Here is a 17004-nt window from a genome sequence, read left to right on the forward strand (position 1 = left end):
GATCTTTGGCCGGCCTGCAGGGCCCTCCCTCCCGTTTCCTCTCCCGAGGGCTGTCCTGGCAGGGGCCCCCCTCGCACTTTCTGGCGGGGAACGGGGCCAGCAGTGAAAGAACAGCCACAGAGGGAAAGCAGGAGAGAGATGGGGGAAACTCTGTGTGTGTGTGTGTGTGTGTGTGAGTGTGTGTGTGTGTGTGTGTGTGCGCACGCACGTGTGTTTTAAGGAAAAAAGCCCACAGTCCAGTCCAGTCAGACCCAGCCTGGGAGGCTGTGAGCCGGCCTTTCGTAATTGCCCCCTCCCCGCGGCCCCCTCCCCGAGGCCTCCCCCTTCTCCCGCCCTCCCGCCCGCCCTCTCTCCCTCCCTCTTTCCCTCGCAGACCGACAAGGCAGCAATTACGCTTTGGGGATAAAACGAGGCGCAGAGAGCGGGCTGGGGCATTTCTCCCCGAGATGGCGGGTCCGACAGCTGCAGCCCTGTGGCCCGGAGCCCTCCTGCTTCTGCTGTGTATCCTCCACCCCTCGCAGCCTGGAGGTAGGCCTCACCCTGTTCCCTGACGTGCCTGCAGCCCTCGGGCCTACCGCTCAGGTGGCTGGACCGACGGACGGACGAGAGGAAGCTCTTCACCCCCAGCATCCTCCAGGGGGTCCCAGGCAGGAGCCCCTCAGCCACTGGATCCTTGGAACTGCCCCTCCCGGGAGCCAGCCGTGCTGAGCAGAAACCTGTCACACGATCTCCCCATAACTCAGGGTGGCCCCAAACCAGCACCGGCTTCTGCTGCCCCAAGAGGGCTGATGGGCCCTGCTCTGTCCTGGGGGGTCTCCCGGTATGGGGGTCGCGAGCATGCTGGGGAAGGGCTGACGAGGTCCCGTCGGGTCTGTGGGCACCAGCAGTTTGCACACCTGTGGACCTGCCGGGTGTGCGCGTGTGCCCTGGGGGCAGGGGACCTGGGCTGGAGGCCAGCTCAGCGGCAGTGAGCTCTCTGACCACAGGTTCCTTGTCCCCTGGGAAGTCAGGACGCGCTCGGAGCAAAGTCAGGGTTAAGTTGATTATAGGGTTGCGAGTTGGAAAGCTGCCGCTGTGGTCTGTCCCTGGTGAGGAGGGCTGGGAGCATGCATGCAGGCATGTGAGTGTGTTACATGCTCTTGCACAGGTGTGCATGTTGTGTATATGCCCAGACGTGTCACCAAATAGAGGAGGAGGTTTCTGTGAGGGGATGAATGTTCACAGGTTCATCCTTGGACAGGGGTGTGTGTGTGTGTGTGTGTGTTTGGGAGGAGGGGTGCTGTAGGTACGTGAAAGTGCCTATTAGCATGTGTAAAAGTCTGCCACCCGACAGGCATGTATACGTGGGAGAGCTGGTGTGCAGGTGTGTCACTGGGTGTGGTTTGTCACTGTGCGTGTGAGTGTGTGTGTATATGTGTGGTATGGGACACAAGCGAGCACAAGGAAGCTGGGGAAGGTATCCGTCTCCTGGCAGAGGGAGAGTGGTGAGCGGCAGGGGCTTGAGTGGACCTCGGGGCACTCCTGGGCCACCTGGCCTTGGGTCCCGAGGGTGCCCCCCCCGGAGCTGCTAGCACCTGGGGGGACCCTGGGAGTGGCCTACCAGGGGTCCCTGACGGTGCTCCTGGCCACAGGAAAAGAGAGGTGCAGGCAGCCTCACGAGCCTTTGGTGGGGTAGCCTGGGTGCGGTCTGGTTTCCGGGAGAGTCTTCCTCGCCATGAGAACCGGCCCTTCAGTGGCGGCCAGCGTGGGGAGGTGCACCGGTTGCAGCAGGGCCAGGCCGGAGGGCTGGAGCAGGGGGCTGGTCAGCAGCAAGGGCTCCCTCCATGAGATTGACCAGCTGGGCAGGACCGCTGGGAGCAGGGGCTTCCTGCAGAGGTCAACTCCTGGGTCTGGGCGAGGCCAAGGGATGGTGTGCACCCTCAGATGGGGCCCGTGGGGGGCAGCGAGACAATCCCAGAGGAGCAGCCGCCCCTGTGCCCGAGAGTAGCAGCGCTGGTCCTGTCTGATCCTCCTCCCTGGAGTTTGGTCCCCGAACATCTGCCTTCCCAGAGAGAGCTCCCACCTAGAGCATGATGGTTAGTCCCCACTGGAGCCCTGGGAGTAGAGGATTTTTATCGACGCTTTTCTAATGGGGAGACTGAGGCTCAGACAGGCTAAGGCAGCCCCAGGGGGATTAGTACCAGCCAGCTCTCTGCCCTGGGCCAAAGATGAGGTGGCCAAGGTCCAGGTTCTGAGCAGCATTTGGGGAGGGGCAGGCTGGGGGCCAAGTACTCTGGGGTGAGCCTGCCCTAAGAAGAATGCATCCTCAATGACTGGGCTAAATGCTCCGTTGGTCCTGTTCTTCCTTTGCAAACATAACTCTCAGCTCTGTCCCAGGTGGTAGAGTAGCTGGGTCCAAAGAAGGGGTGTGTGAACTGATGATGTCTTCTGGGGTTGGTGCCCAGAGCCTCCCAAAGGAAGTCTAGAGAGATGGGACGTGGGAGGGGCCCCCCACCCAAACACATATGCGCACACACCTGCCTGGCTGTCCTGAGGGAACCCAGCTTCCCCCCACCCCTCATGCGTTCCCCAGTTCCAAAGAACCGTGTTGCCAGGGGAGACAAGGAAGGGGCATCCCGGGAACCTCTGTGATGGTAAAAGTTGTTTAGACCCATTTAAGATGGGTCAAAAGTAGCTTTGATCAGCTGCCACAAGAGAGAGAGAAATTACATCAGTTATAATCGGGACCAGCTGCCCCAAACCCCCAGAAATTTTGTCATTTCGGTTTTGGGTGTTTGTTTGTTTTCTTATTTCGGAACTGAAGACAGTTTGCAACAGGGATTTTCAGCCCTGGCTGCATAATTGGAGTTTCCCGGGAACTTGAAACAATTCTGATGTGGGGTCTCACCCAAGAATTCTTGCTTTATTTGGTCTGGGGAGGGACCCAGACCTGTAGGTCTTGTAAGAAGCTGCCCAGGTGACTGAGGCGCCTCTGGGACCCTGGACCTTGGGGTTAGGGGGTGATCCTGCTCCAAGTTTGCTGGGGCCAAGGCAGGAGGGCAGACGTGTCCGGGGGAGGGAGGGGACAGAGTCAGTCACTGGAGGATTGTTTTTGAAAAACGTTTGGCGGCCTTTCTCCGTGCAAACGACAAACAGCTTCGTGTGGTCTTATCTGCGCCCCAGGCCGGCCCCCTGGACTTGGAACTGGCAAAGCCCCCTGCCAAGGCCTGCTGGCCTGCTGCTTGCTCCCAAACAGCCATCTCCCAGATCTTTGAACCTAGATCAAAGGATCTGGAACGCAGAATGCCCTGCGTGTGATTGGGGTCAGATGCGGTTCCTGGGCCAAGCACTTCATTTCTCTGACTCTTGGTTTCCCTGGCTGAAAAATGGGGAGAAACATCCCTGCCCTACTTACTGCCTAGGGCCAGTGGGAGGCTCCAGCAATGAACATTGCAAAAAAAATAAACAAATAAAGCATCAAGTAAGAGGACTGTGGGAATGCAAATTTTAAAAGCTGTATATTCTCTTATTCAGAATTTGCTATCTTGGACTGATCAACCCTTGTAATTCATGCGCGTTTATGAGGTTTAGTTTTCCCTCTTGCTACTCATGCCACGTTTTGTCCAGTGTGTAACAGAGATGCAGTAATGGAGGAAGCTGACAAGACTGGGAGAGGGGGTGGCCTAGAGGAGTCCCAGGAAATCCAGAAAGGCTTCCTGGAAGAAGTGACATTTGCGTTAGACCTTGAAAAAAGGTAAATGTTCGAGGAACTTCTGTGGATGAGAGGTGGGCCTCAGTCTTTGGGGCTCTGGGAGGCAGACCTAGAGAGACAGAGGGGCAGATTCTATCTCAGTAGGAGGAAGATCTCTCCGCAGGTAGAGCAGACAGCATCGGGAGGTGGGAATTTGCCTGTCACTGGAGGCGTGCAAGCAGGAACACAATGGGATGTTTGCAGAAGGAATTTCAGCCCAGGCCAGAAGACAGTTACGATCCCTGAGAGTATAGGATCATGATTCTAAGATGCAAGAGACAAGTTCCACCCTGGGCTAGCCGGTGAAACAAGCCAAACCCACATAAAACAAGACAAGTATGCTCCAGGCCAACTGCTTTGGGCCGATGAGCAGTGAGAACCACAGGCTCAGAGACGGCAGGGGGGAGAAGCTGAGCCCAGTCTTGGTGGAAGGGTAGGACTTGGATAGAGGAGAGGGCATTCCTGGCAGGAGGAACTTCTCAGGCCAAGGAGGGGAGGTGGGAAGGAGGATGCCCCTTCCCATGATGGGGCAGGAGAGGAGGCTGCTGCCTTTCGAAGGCCTTTGATCAACTCCTGTCTTATTCTATTGTCACCTCTCCTGCGCTTGAAGAGAGGCCAGGCGTAGATCCTTTACACCCACTAAGCCTTCCCTATTTCCTCAGTGCAAAATGGGGATCAGAACCCCTGGCCCCCCAGGCCGTCATGGTTCAGGCACGGAGTTTGGCAAACACTGTTGGGATCTGAATCATAGGGGTGGAGAGTAGGGAGAAGAAAGAGCTTGGGACGGAAGAAGCAGAAGGAGCTGGCAGGCCCAGGAGGGGCCTGGCCACTGGTCAGGGAACAGAACCCCAGGAGAGGAAGTGGGGCTTCAGCCAGGCCAGCCCGAGGTGGGGGGACTCCGAGGTGGGGAGACCCTTAGGCTGGTTGGGGATGGAACAGGTCAGACCAGACCCACAGGCAACCTCCTTGCCTCCCCTCCACCTAACTCACCCATCCTTTATTTATTTATTTTTTTTATTTATTTTTTTTTTGGCGGTACGCGGGCCTCTCACTTCCGCGGCCTCTCCCATTGCGGAGCACAGGCCCCGGACGTGCAGGCCCAGCGGCCACAGCTCACGGGCCCAGCCGCTCCACAGCATGCGGGATCCTCCCGGACCAGGGCACGAACCCGCATCCCCTGCATCGGCAGGCGGACTCCTAGCCACTGCGCCACCAGGGAAGCCCCCACCCATCCTTTATTGAACACCTACTGTATACCTGGCCTTAGGCCATGTGCTGTGCAGTGAAGTAGAAACAAAGTGTCACCTTTTTTTTTAAGCGTTACCGAGTGCCAGGCCCAGGGTAGGACAGGTTTCTTGAACTCTTTGACAACTCGCAACAACCTGGCAAGGCAGCAGTTATCAGCCCCACGTTGCTACAAAGGAAACTGAGGTTCAGAGAGGTTAAGTGACTTGCCTGAGGTCACACAGATGGTAAGAAGTGGCACAGCCAAGATTAGAGGCCAGATGGGTCTACCCTGAGCCCCTTGCTCCCTCCACCCACCATGTCGTTCCTGCAGTCTGCCCTGGAGCAGAGGGTTAGAGAGAGAGAAAGGGGAGGAGGAGAGAGGCTGAGGCAGAGAAAGGCCTGGAGCACAACAGGGAAAGGCACATAAGAGACAGAGCTCGGAGCCGGAGGCCAGAGCCAGAGAAGGCATCAAAGGCCTGGGGCGGACCATGTGTGCACTTGGCAGACGACGACAGGACCCAGGCGCTCATTCCCAGCAGGCCCAGCCTCCTGGGGCCACTGCCCTGAGCCCCTGAGGCTCTGAGCAGACTGCTTAGACACTCCAGGCCTGGATTGCAGTGCCTGGGGGGCCTCAGGCCCGGGGGGGGAGGTAAGGGGGTGGCGCCGGGGCTTTGGCACGGGGTGGCCATGAGAGCTTGGCATCCTCCACCCTGCTGGGTCATGGCTTAGGCTGACAGAGCCCTGGGGCCAGCAGGCCAGACGTCTGCTGGGCACACTGCGGAGCTGCCCGACACTGTCCCACAGCCCAGTCCGCGCCCCATTCGGCAGGGTGGTGCTGGGGCCCGGGCTGGGGCACCGGCAAGGCGGCTTGTCAAGGCTGGGGCCGTTCTGTGGCGGTGCAGTCGGGGCCTGGTGTGCTCCAGGATTGTCTGTTGCCATGACTACGTGCAGGCTGGGTCTGGAGCCCTGCATCACAGCGTTCCCCGGTGAGAGCTTCACTGGTCCGTGGGGACTGAACTCGTGATCTGGGCTGGGCAGACAGCCCCTGGACTGGCCAGTGAATTAGCTTTTCCTTCGGAAACTATTCACTTTGCTCATTCATGGTGTCCCCCTCTGGGCCCCGGCGCCTCCTTAGACAGCTCTGTGTCAGACGGCCAGAGCACCACCCAACCACTGCTGCCTGGTGGCTGAGGAGGCGGACCTCACGCCGTCCTCGCAGCGTGGGAATGGCCGCACTTTTGTCGGCAGCAGCCACGATTCCTTACCGCTCACTGTCACGGTCCGGCCTGCCCTCACACAGCTCTGGCCCCTCCCGTGCCGCTCAGGGCTAGAGAGGCTTGGCTGCCCAGCAAAAGGTGCTCAGACCCAGCCCCATGCCAGGCTCTCTCCAGGTAACGCAGTGCAAACCGTTATGCTCAGAGGAGTAGCCTGGCTTTGAATCCAGGCTCGATCTCTTTCCACCTGTGTGACCACCCCCCCCCCCCGCCCCGCACATCCCTTAACCTCTCTGAGCCTGACTTCACATCTGTTAACATGAAGATAATAACCTCTGCCCTTCCAGCCTCACCAGGCCATTTTGAGGAGCATGAATGAGAAAATGCTTTGTAAACATTATTTGCTTCGTCAACCTAAATTGCTTTGCAGACACGCAGTATTATTATCATCATCATTATCTTTATCGTTAGCATGCTTTTATTCATTCTGGCTAATGGAGGACTCTACCTACTTCATTCCAGGGGTCCCAGGGGCTGTTCCTGGTGCAGTGCCTGGAGGCGTCTTCTTCCCAGGTAATGTACATGAAATTGTCACACTCCCAGGTAAGACATGGTGATTACATTTGTGAGAGATGCACATTGTGACACTGCAGAAGGGAGGAACATTGGCACACCTACCCCAGAGGACCCATAAGTCACTCCTATTTTAAAAAGCAGTTACATGATGCTATTTTACAACTATTAAGAGCACAAAGTTTCTGAAAGATGAAACGCAATGCTTGTGAGACTGTCGGAAAGTGACCGCCTCACCGATCCCTGCTGTTTTAGTCTTCGAACCATTCACCTCACTCTTGGAAACCCATTCAAAGGAAATAATTGAGAAGAAGAGAAAAAGAACCATCTGCCCCAAGGTTCGTAGGAATGTTCCTTGCAAAAATGCAAACAAGAAACCCACCTGACTGGAGGGTGTGATTAAATAAACTTATATGATGCAACTACTAAAAATTATGAATATGCTGTCTGTCGGGTAACATGGTAAAGTGATTCTCAAGTAAAAACAATATAAAAGCAAGGACTAGGTGCGGATGGAGATTGGGCCCCCTCCAAAAAAAGAAAATGGGCAGAATATTAACTCAATGGCATGGTGGGGGGTGGCGGGGGGCGTATTTTCTTTTTTTAACATCTTTATTGGACTATAATTGCTTTACAATTTTTCTTTTAATTTAGAAAAAAGCATAATGTCTTAAAGTAGATTGAAACGTCAAACCTAATATTTTCAATACTTACAATGTGTCTGAGTGTTCAGAACCAACGTGGAAGTGAGGGCAGCTACCAGCACACCCCCAGGTACACACAGGCACACAGCTGTTTCCCCGATGAGATGGATGAGGAAACAGAGGCTCACAGAGGTCAAGGCTTGCCTGAGGTCATATGGCTAGGCAGCGGTGGATTTGCCAGGGTCAATGGATGGCTTCCTGGCAGGGACCCTGATGGTCCTCTCTCTCTCTTTCTCTCTCTCTCCTCTCTCTCCCCTCAACACAGGCGCTGGTCTCGGAGGCCTGGGAGGAGGTGAGCTCAGACACCAAACTTGGTTCCTCAGCGATGGGGTCTGGGTCTCACTCTAGTCCACATACGTGCTCAGATCTGAGAACCTCAGAAGGCCCAGACATTAAGGGACCCCTCATTTCACAGACCGAGCATCCACTGGGGAGGGATTTGTCTAAGAACTAGAACTCACGAGTCCCCTAAGCCTCTCCCCCTGGCCTCTTTCCCTGGGGGCCCTGCCTTCTTTCATATTTCTTTCTTTTTTTTTCAAATTAATTAATTTATTTTTGGCTGCGTTGGGTCTTCGTTGCTGTGTGCGGGCTTTCTCTAGTTGCTGCGGGCGGGGGCTACTCTTCATTGAGGTGCGTGGGCTTCTCATCGCGGTGGCTTCTCTTGTTGTGGAGCACGGGCTCTAGGTGCACGGGCTCAGTAGTTGTGGCTCGCGGGCTGTAGAGCGCAGGCTCAGTAGTTGTGGCGCACAGGCTTAGTTGCTCTGCGGCACATGGGATCTTCCCGGACCAGGGCTCGCACCCATGTCCCCTGCACTGGCAGGCAGATTCTTAACCACTGCGCCACCAGGGAAGTCCCTCTTTCACATTTCTTTTGATCCTCAGTAATATCCCTGCAAAGCCAACTGCGCGGGAAGCATCATCCCCTTCAGAGGCTGGGAAACAGTGTGAGAGAGGGTAACGCCAAATCAGGGCCAGAGCTGGGCTTCCCACACAGGCATGTGGACACTGGGCTCCCAGCAGCTCCCTGTGCAGAGGGGAGGATCATTCCTCACCTCACAGTGAGACCCCGCAGTACCCTGGGGGATCGTGGTAGGTCAGGTGGGCTGGGACTCCCCATTTACCACCATCTCTTCCCTCTGCAGCACTGGGCCCTGGAGGCAAACCACCCAAGCCAGGTAAGACCCGTGGCCTCAGAGCACTGAGTGAGTGCCGACGGGGTAGGGGAGGGAAGGGTCCGCAGAGCTGTGAACCCAGCCTATGGACAGAGGCGGGAGGGAAGCGGTGGGCAGCAACAGCCCCTCTGCCCCCTAGTCAACCCCACCTATGACCTGGCTAGGGCCAGGCTCTGGGGCATCCAGGGTCAGGAGGCTGGAGGCAGCTTGCTGTCCTCCATGTGCGAGGAGTGTCTGGCACCTACCCTGCCGGTGCCTATGTGCCCAGCTGCCCTGACTGTCCCCTGTGCACAGAGTCCCAGAAACAGCCCTGGTGCTGGAGTCAAAGGTAGGAATTGATGTTCCAGTGGCCACCAAGCCTGTGGGCTCAGACACAGATGGTGGGCCCCATACTCTGCCTGAATGGTCTCTGACCACAAACCAAGCCCTCTCTTACTCCAGGCCAAGATCCTAGATGTCCCTGTCCTTAATGACAATCTGAGCCCTTATCCTGACCCCAGGCTGAATCTTGACCCCAGACCAAGCCCTGAACCTAACCCTAGGCCTCACCCTGACCCTGGCCCCAGATGAGCTTCCTTCCCAGGCCCCTTCCGGCTGTGTCCAGACCAAGGAGTTTTCCAGTATGAGGATGTGGCCAGATCTATCCCGGCCTTGCCCATGGGGCTTGGATCTGCCACTAGGGTCCACCATCAGCTCCAGAGAACACACCCCCAGGAAAGAGGGAGGGCGGCTTCCTCCTCCAGGAGGCCCTGGTGGATAAGGATCAGGTGGGGGAAGGGGCGTCTCTGTCCGGATTTATGGCCCTAAGAGCATGAGACGCTTCACATGCAGCCCTGGCACCCCCCACCCTGATCTGTGTCTCCCTGGCTCTGAAGCCTGGGACTGCAGGACAGTTTGCATGTCCAACAGCTCTTACGAAATCCAGATATTCGATGATTCAAGTGCAAGTGAATCTACAAGACCCAGCTTCCCCTTCCCTGCAAGCCCATCTGCGTTATGAAACTACAGGGCTGGGGCCAGCCGAGAGAGATGCAGGAGGGCAGGAGGTCTGGGCAAGGGGTTTGCTGGGGTCTGTTGGGGTCTGCAAGGCTGGAGCCCTCGGGATTCACTGCTTATCCCGCCTGAACCTGTTTCCTATCTTCTCGGAGGGGTGGGTGATCTTAGCAGGGTCTTTGACGGCAGAGAGAGAACAGGGAAAGGCTAGATAAACAAAGGTGTGGAATTAGGATCGTGCTTAGCTGTGAAGACCCAAATGGTAGCGGTCGTGACTGCAGAGCTAGAACAGGGATTCATTGATCCCATTGGCAGCAGGGGACACACGGCGGGTTGTGATGAAACACCGAAGAGAAGACTGTGAAAACTGCATTCAGTTGCAGTTGATAAAGTGAAGCTTTTATTGATGAAAGATTTAGTTTAGACTTCCAAAAGAACTTCTGGCTCAGGGTGAAGGCGTAGACCGAGAGGAAAGTCAGAGCATCTGCTCATGAAAAGGGGCTGGACTCCATGACCTCCCTGAGGTCATCTTTCAGCCTTAGGACTCTGAGCTACAAAGGCCTGGACAGGGCCACAGTGCCCCCCCGACACACACACAAAGGGCAGCTCCCCACATCCGGGCAGCAGGGACGCCTGGGCCTGCCCAGATGGGATGGAACTGGGCACAGACAATGCAGGTCATGCTTGGGAACAACTAATCCATTGGCGAGTGGAGGGTGGGTGGCCTGGCAGCTGCTCCACCTGGGCCTCGGCCGGTGGCCCCGCCTGGGCTCTCAGTGGGGGACCAGGCAGCTGGGAGCCAGCCCCACCTACACCCCCAGCACCGGCTGGAGGCCAGTCACCCACGTGAGAGAACAGGGGGGAGCAGAGGGGCCACCCACCGGTCACCCTGGCAGGCTGCAGACGCTCCGCACCCCCTGCCCACGAGCCCTCTGGTCCCAGGAAGGTGGGGAACATGCTGGCCGTTTTGTAAGTGGGGAAACTTGAGTCTCAGAGAGGTGAAGTGACTTGCTCTTTCATGCAAGGAGTAGCTTGGGACAGCGGGATTTGAATCCAGGGCTCTCCGACTCCAGGGGAGAGAGACGGTTGGGTAAGCCAGGTCCCCGGGCAACCAGGGAGTCCAGCCCCTCTCTCCTTCACCCTCTCTCCTCCATTCTAGGGGCTGGACTCCTTGGGGCATTTGGGCCACGTGAGTCCACAGGAAGGAGGGCATGTAGCTGGTCATGCTACAGGGTGGCCCTGGGACCAGACAACTCTGGGGGAGCACGGGACGAGGGCAGATGGCCGCACAGGGGCTGCATGTCCCACCCCACGCACCCAGCCTCTTCTCACTTCCTGTTCGGTCCCCATCCTCTCCTCCCAGCCCCTCTGCGGTAAGGAAAGGCCCGAGCGTGTCCGCTGCCCTGTTGGAGCTCAGGACACAGGCCTGGCTGGAGAGAAACCCCTGCCAGAGCTGGGGAGGGGCAGGGCCCGCAGCCCTGGGAAGTGGACCCAGACACACCCCACGCCCAGCTAGACCACACCACACCTGCCCGGAAGGGAGACTGGCCGGAGTCAGAGGCCCATCTTACAGAGGGGCTAGCTGGGTTTCAGACAGGCCAGCTCACAGAAGTAGGAAATGGGGTTGGGGGACCACACCCAGTGGAAGCTAGGTGGACTCTCCAGGGCTCAGCAGCCCTGCATGTTTGAGGTCGGTCCCCAGAGGGGCCGGCCCTGAGCTTGGAACCCTGGTGGCCGGGACTGGTGCTTGTGGGAGAGATTCTAGCATAATTGGAAACAAACCCAGCACGGTTGTGAACTCCAACCTGATTGCCCATCGGTCCTGGCCAAAGCCGTGGAATGTCTCCTGGAGGGGGAAAAGGAGAGATTGAGCCCAGATGTGGGAAGGAGAGAGCCAGAGGGACCCATTCGGCTGTTCATAAACATTTTAGCATCTGTCTGCAGGCAGGGAGGCTCCCGGACTGCAGGGCAGGCTAGACGGATGGACAAAAGGGGCTCCAGATACAGGGGAGAGGGCGTGGCCTGAGGCAGGGGACCCCTGCGAGGAAGCCAGTGAGAGGCCCAGGGTGGGGCAGCTAACGTGGGAGCAGAGCAGGGCCCGGCCTGGGTGAGATCTTGCCGGCAGCTCGTGCTCAGCCCCAGCCCTCACAGAAAGCCCCTCTGGGTCCCTCGTTAGGTGGCGGGCCTTCTAAGGGAAGTGAGGTCTGGTCAAGGCGTGTTGTACGGAGTCAGCACAGTCAGTCCACATGGCACATAGCTGCTGGTTGCTAAACAGCGGCTGCTACTTCATCAGATCGGCCCCTGAGCACCAAAGGTTTGAGTCCAGCTTAGGGCCCTGAGCGGCCACACGCCGACCACAGCATTGCCAGGGTCCCGCCCCTACTCCACGAGACCCTTTCCACCCTGGGCCCAGGAGCGATGCCCCACACCAGCCCCTCACCTGGCTCTGTCTTCTTCTCCCCGGGTGCAGGAGGGCTCGTAGGCGCCGGCCTTGGGGCAGGTTAGTGTGGACACCAGGCAAGGTGCCCCTCTGGGGGCCAGAGCATCTGCCCAGTAAGAAGGGCAGCTGGGGGTACGAGGATGCAGACCGGGCCTGTCCTGGGCACTGGTGTAAGGGGTGGTGCTGTGACCGCTGTCCAGGGCACAAGGGAATCACAGCTGGGGCCTGGGTGCTGTTATAACCTAGTAACCAGAGCTGGAGGGGAGCAGCCCCAGGAGCCCAAAGGAGCCGCCCACCTCGGCGGGGCTTCAGGAAGGCTTTCTGGAGGAGGGAGGTGTGGAAGGTAGACCCCGAAAGATGCCTGCGGTTTGTCAGGCCTGCCCCAAAGTGCCCGCTGACACCGCACCCCGTCCCGGGAGCAGCAGTCGCAGCTTTGCGTGGAGCAGAAGAGCCTCAAATGTACCTCGTGGGCAGCGCGGGCCGGGGAAGGGCTGCGGGCAGGACCTCACTCCGTCCTCCTCTCTGCAGGGCTTGGGGCCTTTCCTGGAGGGGCCTTCCCAGGAGCTCTGGTGCCCGGCGGCCCGGCTGGCGCTGCTGCAGCCTATAAAGCCGCTGCCAAGGCCGGTGAGTGTCACCCTTTGGGACGTGCCATAAGCCCTCTGGCCTCCGCAGGCTCTCCACCTGGCAAAGAACCTTTCCTGAAGGGCAAGCAGACGGGAGCCTCAGCTCCATCTCCTGGGGGTGCGGGGAGGCAGCCAGCTGTGCCCGAGTCTCAGAGGTGGTGGCAGACCCAGACCTCAGCCCCGGGCCCTCCCGCCTGTGACTGTTCCTGGTGTGACCTCTCTCCTCTCCCACTCCTGGCTCTGTAGGTGCTGCGGGGCTTGGTGGCATCGGCGGCTTAGGAGTGTCTGCAGGTATGGAGGCGAGACCTGGGTGGCCCCGGCGAAGGCCGTGGGGGTGGGGGGTGGTGGAGCCCACTCTGTGGTGGCCCCTTCCCTACCAGGTGCGGTGGTACCTCAGCTCGGAGCAGGAGTTGGAGTGAAGCCCGGGAAGGTGCCAGGTCAGTGTGGATGGAGTCCCTGGGGGTGGAGGGCAGAGGTCAGGGAGGAGCGAGAGCTTCTAAGGCCCACGGGGCAGGAAGGACAGGGCCTGGCTGCAGCAGGGCAGGGGGCATAGCCAGACCCAGAGCATGGTGCCGTGTCCCAGATAGGGGCGAGGGGCCCTGGTCTACCTCCCGGGCCCTTCTTCCAGGACCTTGGAGCAGACCTCAGAGACAGACTCTGTGGCACCCACATTCAGGCGACAGATGGGGACGCTGAGCTTCAAGATAGGGAGTTGGCGCAGAAGGGCCCGCCCGTCACTGCGGAGCAGGGGGAGCCCGAGGTGGGCCGACTCCCCATCCGGTGTTTGTTCCTCTGCACCAAGCCCTTGAGGAAGTGACTTCAGGTTAAACAAAAGGCTGCCTGAGTCCACACAGCAGGGAGGGAACATCTGGAAGCTGTTAACCCAGAGGTGGGCTGGGCCGGCCATGTAAACAGGCTCCAGGAGATGGGACAAATCCACGCACAGAAGGGTTTGCAGATGACTTCCGGAACTTACGGGAAGAGGGCTGCAGCCACTGCATGTGTCCCTCGCCGTTCCCGCCGGGCACCCAGGTGGCTGGCTCGGGAGCCCCAGAGCTGCCACGGCGGGAAGGGCCTGGAGGGGCCCCTGGAGGCCAGGCTGCCACTCACTCTCCTTCTTTGGCCACAGGTGTGGGGCTCCCAGGTGTATACCCAGGTGGAGTGCTCCCAGGCGCAGGTGAGAGCAAGCAGGAGAAGGGGACCCTGTAGCAAGGAGAGCAGACCCTGGCAGCCTCCCCGGTGGCCCCCCCCCCCCCCCCCGAAGCCGAGGCCACCAGAGACCTTGGGTCCTGACCGGCATTTTCTCCCTAAGCATCAAAGCTCAGGCTACAGGCGTCAGATCTCTGGTTGTCTTTTCCCTACGAGGATCCACAAGCTTCCCCTGGCCCCCCGGCGCCCTGAGCCCAGGCCCAGACCCAGACGTCATCACAGCCTGCAGTGGGCCCCCAAGGACAGACCAAGTCCCCAGTGTGGCCAGCTGTTTCCCAAAAGCCATAAGTCACCAGGGGCCCCACCCAGTGCATCCGCCCTGCAGGAGGCCCTCGGAGCTGCCCTCTCAACCTCCTTTCCCCACCAGGGCCCGGCCACCCCACCCAACACGTGACCTCTTGAATTCCCCCAAAAGCCCAGACTCGGGCTGCTCTGTGGGATTGGCTGGCAGAGTGTCCCTCCCTCGGCCCCTCCCTGCCACGGTGGCCCAGCCCCAGGGGAGACAGGAGAGGTGACAGCACTGGACACTGGCAAATGGAGTGTCACCCAGCCAGAGCAGATGACTGCTTTGTGTTTGCTTGTCAATCACATCCAGTGAGAGCCCCCCAAGGTCACAGGCCTCCCCGACCTGCAGGCTCTCCCCACTTCTGGCAGGCTTCTACCGTCTGCCTTCTCTGATGAGGGTGAGCAGGGCGGCGGGAAATTAGCTCCAGTTTAGAGACAGGCCAACAGAAACACAGAAGCACATGGCTAGGAAATAGCATTAAAACTTCCGACCTTGGGTCAGATGGGGAAGAAAAGTCACTACCAAAGAGGCCCTCCCCGCACCCTGTGAGCCATGCCAGTAGCTGACAGTCAGTGCAGAAGGAGGCCAGCTGTGTCACTGACGGGTATGGTGCTGGGCTGGACCTTACAGGCCGGCCTTCCCATGCCCACTGTGAGCCCCCTCTTTGCCCCTTCAGGAGCTCGGTTCCCGGGTGTAGGGGTGCTCCCTGGGGTTCCCACTGGAGCAGGCGTCAAGCCCAAGGCCCCAGGTATGTTGCCAGCTGGGCTGGGGACCCATGGTGGGAATCTCCATTCACCCTCAGTCCCCTCCGTCCTGGGGTGAGGGGCGGGGACCCTGGGCTCAGCTGGCTGAGATGGGCGGCACATCTCTCAGAAATCCCCAAGTGTGTGCGAGGCAGCATGAGCTGGGAGGTCTGGGCAGAAGTGGCCACGGCTCGGGTCAGCCTGCCCCTCAGCACTGCCACTGGTGCGTAGGCCCTGTGCCCGTGGTGGCAGGGCTGCAGTGAGGGCTCCTTGTCACTGCAGGTGGAGGCGGAGCTTTTGCTGGAATCCCAGGTAAGGCAAGGCCGGGTCCCCCATGCCAGTGAGGGTGGGCAGGAGATCCTCCCCTGGGAGGGGCTGGGCGTACCTACTGCTCCAGGCCTCGGACTGGCTTCAGCGCAAAGTGACATCAATCACAGGCCTGCTTCCCCTGTCCCAACCCTCTGTCTGGGAGCCCAGATGAGCCCAGAAAGCCCAGCAGTCTGTGCCAAATGCCACAAGGGCTACAGGCCCTGAGTGTGGCCCAAGCCCCAGGAGGGAGAGTGTCCGGCAGCTTCCAGAAGGAAGTGGCCCATCACTGGGGGCTGCTCTGCTGGCCGATGAGAAAGAGGCAGGAAGGCCCTCTAGGCACTAGGATGGTTTCCGGATTCCGGATGCCACGGGAGCTCATTCTGTCTGAGCAGAAGGTGGAGCGTGAGGCTGGGCGCTTCGCAGGGGCCGCTGGCTCGAGTGACTGGGACCTCATTTTGCTCTCCTTGTTCCCACAGGAGTTGGACCCTTTGGAGGTCTGCAGCCTGGAGTCCCTCTGGGGTACCCCATCAAGGCACCCAAGCTGCCAGGTAAGGCAGAAGGAGGATTCGAGAGACACCACTCGCTGGGCCTCCCTACTGGGAAGCCAGCTTGAGAGGGGACTTGTTTGGCCACCTGTGTCTTGGGGTGGACGAGGGTAGCCAGGAAACCTGGTATTAAAGCCCATTTCTGGTCGCCAGCAGAGGGAAGCAGGGGGAAGCCATCCTGCAAGTGTTGGTCTCACTCCCATGCACACACATGCACAAGTGTGCACACACATGCACACACATGCACAGAGACCCATAGCCCTGATGGGAAACCGCTTGTGTTGATGGTAAGAAACACCATTCACTGGAAAGACTCCTCTGATGCCAACCCACCTCCACCCCAGCGATCAGCTCACATGATGAGCTGTTTCCTGATGGGGAGGAGAGTAAGGAAGATACGCAGACTCTGGGGCCATGGCAGGGCCTGAGTTGGTAGAAGAACGGGTGTCCCATCATGCCCTGGGGCAGGGGTGTCCTCTCCCTCCTCCACCAAGGCCTCTGCTCTCCCGAGAGCCTCTGAGAGCAGCTCACAGCCCTGGTGGAGGCGGCGCAGTCTTGGGCTTCAGTACCTGTGGGAATAGGTCTGTCTACCCAGGTAGTGGGGGCCCAGTGAGGCATGGGGCCGCCATGGGGCAGCCCCTGATCCCACACTCCATCTCCTCAGGTGGCTACGGACTGCCCTACAGCACTGGGAAACTGCCCTTTGGTAAGACCCTCTTAGACTGGCGGGCTTCTGCCTCTCTCCAGATGCAGGGTTCTGGCAAGGGAGCTGTGGCCCCAGCTCAGGGCTAAGAGAACACCAGCTGGAGGGAGGGGGTGTGCGGAGTCTTGGAATGGGAGTCCCCGAAGGAGGGGACATGGAACTTGGACTCAGAGAGCCTCGCTCTCAATCCTGGCCCTCGCACTTATCACCAGGTCTTGGGAGAACCAGTTTCTTCTCTGAGCCTCAGTGTCTTTGTCTGTAAAATGGGAATAACCATCCCATACACATTTGTATTTAACTCTGGCTGGGTGGGAGACAGGTGGAGACTCTGGGTGGCCTGGCCCTTGAAGGGCAGGGGAGGGGGCAGCCACAGTGAGGTCCACGTGGATGCCCAGAGCCTCGCGTTTCGCAGGCTATGGTCCTGGAGGAGTAGCTGGTGCCGCGGGCAAGGCCGGGTACCCGACGGGGACAGGTAAGGAGAGCCTCACCCCACTGCCAGCCAAAGGGGGCACTAATTACCGAGCCTCCATAAA

General features: G+C 59.0%; 1 protein-coding gene across 9 annotated transcripts in view; it reads left to right on the plus strand.

Annotated features, from left to right (window-relative positions):
- Positions 1-341: 341 nt before the first annotated feature.
- Positions 342-17004, plus strand: part of ELN (elastin) — a 32482-nt gene continuing 15819 nt past the window's right edge. For 2 of the 9 annotated variants that reach the window (XM_067705912.1, XM_067705920.1), the window contains exons 1-13: positions 343-528; positions 6694-6744; positions 7714-7740; positions 8591-8623; positions 12582-12677; positions 12923-12967; positions 13057-13113; positions 13806-13853; positions 14848-14919; positions 15197-15226; positions 15700-15771; positions 16433-16474; positions 16884-16943. In XM_067705912.1, coding sequence (XP_067562013.1) covers positions 447-528; positions 6694-6744; positions 7714-7740; positions 8591-8623; positions 12582-12677; positions 12923-12967; positions 13057-13113; positions 13806-13853; positions 14848-14919; positions 15197-15226; positions 15700-15771; positions 16433-16474; positions 16884-16943 — 715 coding nt within the window. In that variant the 5' untranslated portion in view covers positions 343-446. Of the gene's footprint in view, positions 529-6693; positions 6745-7713; positions 7741-8590; positions 8624-12581; positions 12678-12922; positions 12968-13056; positions 13114-13805; positions 13854-14847; positions 14920-15196; positions 15227-15699; positions 15772-16432; positions 16475-16883; positions 16944-17004 lie in introns of all 9 variants that reach the window. The other 7 variants (XM_067705918.1, XM_067705914.1, XM_067705915.1 and 4 more) reach the window with 7 other exon arrangements.

Source organism: Pseudorca crassidens, chromosome 15 (genome assembly GCF_039906515.1).
Source record: "Pseudorca crassidens isolate mPseCra1 chromosome 15, mPseCra1.hap1, whole genome shotgun sequence".
Classification (NCBI taxonomy): Eukaryota; Metazoa; Chordata; class Mammalia; order Artiodactyla; family Delphinidae; genus Pseudorca; species Pseudorca crassidens.